This window comes from Benincasa hispida, chromosome 2 (assembly GCF_027475165.1).
Source record: "Benincasa hispida cultivar pf3 chromosome 2, pf3_genome.v1.1, whole genome shotgun sequence".
Taxonomy (NCBI): Eukaryota; Viridiplantae; Streptophyta; class Magnoliopsida; order Cucurbitales; family Cucurbitaceae; genus Benincasa; species Benincasa hispida.
Window position 1 is genome coordinate 60,489,288 of NC_143479.1, and position 3,414 is coordinate 60,492,701.

The 3,414-nt window shown below is 32.5% G+C and overlaps 1 protein-coding gene across 1 annotated transcript; it reads left to right on the forward strand.

Moving 5' to 3' along the window:
- The first annotated feature begins 407 nt into the window (after positions 1 to 407).
- On the forward strand, positions 408 to 2,052 carry LOC150038054 (leucine-rich repeat extensin-like protein 7). The gene has a single exon (XM_090310611.1). The coding sequence runs from the start codon at positions 559 to 561 to the stop codon at positions 1,804 to 1,806; it is 1,248 nt and encodes a 415-aa protein (XP_090166737.1). The 5' UTR covers positions 408 to 558; the 3' UTR covers positions 1,807 to 2,052.
- Positions 2,053 to 3,414: the final 1,362 nt, after the last annotated feature.

Sequence of the window (3,414 nt, forward strand, 5' to 3'; positions counted from 1 at the left end):
TTTAACAAATCCAATATATATTAACTTCTTATAAACTTGAAAAATTTGTTAGGTTAAAATTACTGGAATGTCTTTCATTTATTTTATAAGAACAAACATTTCATTAGGTTTTTGAATTTTAAATGAGGTTTAAATTCTATTTGACGTCTTTTAATTTTGAAAACATCAATTTGGTTCTTTTACACTCTTAAATTTACTCTATATTTACGTTTAAACTTCATCTTTTTTTTTTTTTATCAAATAGTAATATAACTATGAATATGTATATTGATATGTTAACACAAGCATGTATAATACAATCCACACAAGTATTAGGTACTGAAATTTTGAGTAATTACCAAAGTTTTAGAATCAAAATTATTAGACATTTTAAAAAGTTAGAAAAAACAAACCAAGATAAAATTTAATTCGGAAAAAAAAAAGTTCATAATTATTCCAGAGGTTGGATTTCACGGTCAATTCATTTCCATGGCTATACGCTCTAAGGCCGCACCCTTCTTTTGACAAACACAACCATTTTTTTTTTTCATTTCGTTCTTTCGGCAAAAAAACAAAAAAATGAAAAATTTCGCAATCCTCACTCCTCTCGTCTTCTTCCTCCTCACAAATTTCCCTGCAAGTAAAAGCTTCGAAGTAGCCGTCAATGGCGGAATCGGAGTCGGCGTCACCATCGGCGGCGGCGTCGGCGGAGGAGGAGGCGGCGTTTGGATTGGCGGAAACAACGGCTCACCAATGCCAAGGCTAAACAGAGCTTACACTGCACTTCAAGCATGGAAATCCGCCATTACAAGCGACCCATTGGGGATTTTAACCACTTGGGTCGGCCCGAATGTTTGTTCTTACAAAGGGGTTTTTTGTGCACAAGTTCAAGACGAAACGACGTCGTCCCCCGTCGACATTGTCGCCGGAATCGACCTCAATCACGCCAATCTCGGAGGTACTTTAGTGAAAGAGCTCTCGTTTCTCACCGAAATCACTCTGTTACACTTAAACAGCAACCGATTTTCCGGCACCGTACCGGAATCCTTCAGAGAAATGTCTTCGCTCCAAGAATTAGATCTCAGCAACAATCTGTTTTCAGGTCCTTTTCCGATTCCCACATTATACATTCCGAATCTGATGTATTTAGACCTCAGATTCAACGATTTCTTCGGCCCTATTCCTGAAGATCTCTTCAACAAGAAACTCGATGCGATTTTCCTCAATAACAATCACTTCGAAGGGGAACTTCCTCAAAATCTAGGGAATTCCCCTGCTTCTGTGATCAATTTAGCTAATAATAAGTTGAATGGGAATCTCCCAAGTGGGTTTGGTCTATTGGGTTCAACACTTAGAGAAATCTTGTTGTTAAACAACCAATTAACAGGTTGTATTCCTGAAGGAATTGGGTTATTCTCTGAAATGCAAGTGTTTGATGTGAGTTTCAATTCGTTAATGGGTCATTTGCCCGATACTCTGTCTTGTTTGAATCAAATCCAGATTATGAATTTTGGACATAATCGGCTTTCTGGGGTTCTTCCGGATTTGATCTGTTCGTTGAAAAGTTTGGTGAATTTGACGGTGTCTTTCAATTTCTTTTCTGGGTTAAGTCAAGAATGTTCTTCGCGTCATGTTCTTGGGAATTTGGGATTTGATTTCTCGGGAAATTGTATTCCGGGAAGGGATTTGCAGAGGCCTCGACCTGAATGTTCTGTGATTCCTGGTGGGGGTTTGAATTGCTTTAGAATACCTCCGATTGTGAAGCCTTTGGTTTGTGGGACATTGGCTGAAAGAACAGACAGTGATCTTAGTTCGTCCCCGCCATGAGAGAGAGAGAGAGGTTGAAAAAGAAAAAAGAAAAAAACACCAAAATTTTCAGATGGGTTTGTTATTAGTGATTAATGAATGTTTGGCTAATTGTTTTTTGTTCGCCGATTTGGTTTCATTTGATTCTCCGGCGAGTTTTGATTTCCTGATGTGTTTTGAATGGATATCGAATTTAACATTGTGATGGAAATAAGTTTGTGAAATATTGAATGAGATCTCAATAATTAATTAATGATTTACGGATTACATTAGACTATATTTGATTAGTCATAATTTATAAATAATAATATTCGCTAGAGACTAACTTTGATTTGGTTCCATATAAATGCGTTAGAAATCAAGAAGTGTAATTCGATTCTTCGTTTACTAAAAAAAATCTTTGATTTGATAATTATTACAGTGTTTTATTTTTAATTTTTGAACGTTAAACTTATGAACATGGTTCTAACTATTGTTATCAAGTTTTTGGACATTAAAAAAAATAAAAAACAGTGAATTTTTAAAATCATTTTTTCATCTATTAATTTTTATATTTTGTTTTTAGTTTTTAAACTTAAGTTTATTAACGTTATTTATATCTATTAATTTCTATATTTTGTTGTCAACATTTTAGGAGTATTTTTAAAATCTAAGTTAAAAAAATTGAAATTTTTGGAAAAAAAAAAACTTTTAAGTCATATTTGACAACCATTTAATTTTTTGTTTTTGAAAATCAAACTTGTTTTTTTTTTAATTCTTTAAAATTGGTTGCATATTTCTTAAGTACAATAGTCAAATTCTTAGTCAAATTAGAAATTTTAGGAACTACTTTTTTAGTTTTTAAAACTTGGCTTAGCTTTTTTTAAAAAAATTTAAATAATATTTGTTTAAAATATAATGATAAAAATAGGGTTGGAGGGAAATTTTTTCTAAGAATAGGTGTTTGGGAAAACTATTTATAAAATTTGGGTAGTGAAATCGTGTACTGGGTACATGATTGCCATGTGGCAAACTCGTGTACCTGATACACGAGTAGTCAGCACCACGTCGGCTGACTGGTTGATCGGTCAGACGCAAACTCGTGGACCTGGTCCACAATTTGCTTTTTTTTTTTTTTCTTTTTTTAAAGTGTGTTGACTATTTCTTTTTAAGTGTAGATGTACAACAATATTAAAACTTTAGGAATTGGTCCATAAATTTCTTTATTATTAAATTTAATTATATATTTAACCTATAATGAAAAAATTTTGCACTCATATTAAAAAAAATGTCATGATATTAAAGAATATTTATAATTAGTTCTTTAATTTACAATTTGAAAATGAAAGTTTACATGAAATTTAAAAACGACCCCTTGGCTCTTTGTCTTTGTGTTCCTCTAAATTAGGTTCATCCTGTTGTCGCTGTCGTCTACGACGAATACGTCTTCGATCGGTGTCAGCAACATTGAGTCGTCTTGTTTGTTGAATAATACCTTCTACGTTGATCAATGTTTGCTGACACATTGAACCCAATTCTGGTAAGTTGTTTTGCACTGAATATTTTGAACATCACCGATAAAATTATTCTGTACAATAAAAAAATAAATATTAAACAATATTCATATCATATATATGAAAAATGTCTAAT

Bases quoted from the DNA above. Each gene is read 5' to 3' on its own strand.
- LOC150038054 (XM_090310611.1), top strand. From the start codon at position 559: ATGAAAAATTTCGCAATCCTCACTCCTCTCGTCTTCTTCCTCCTCACA.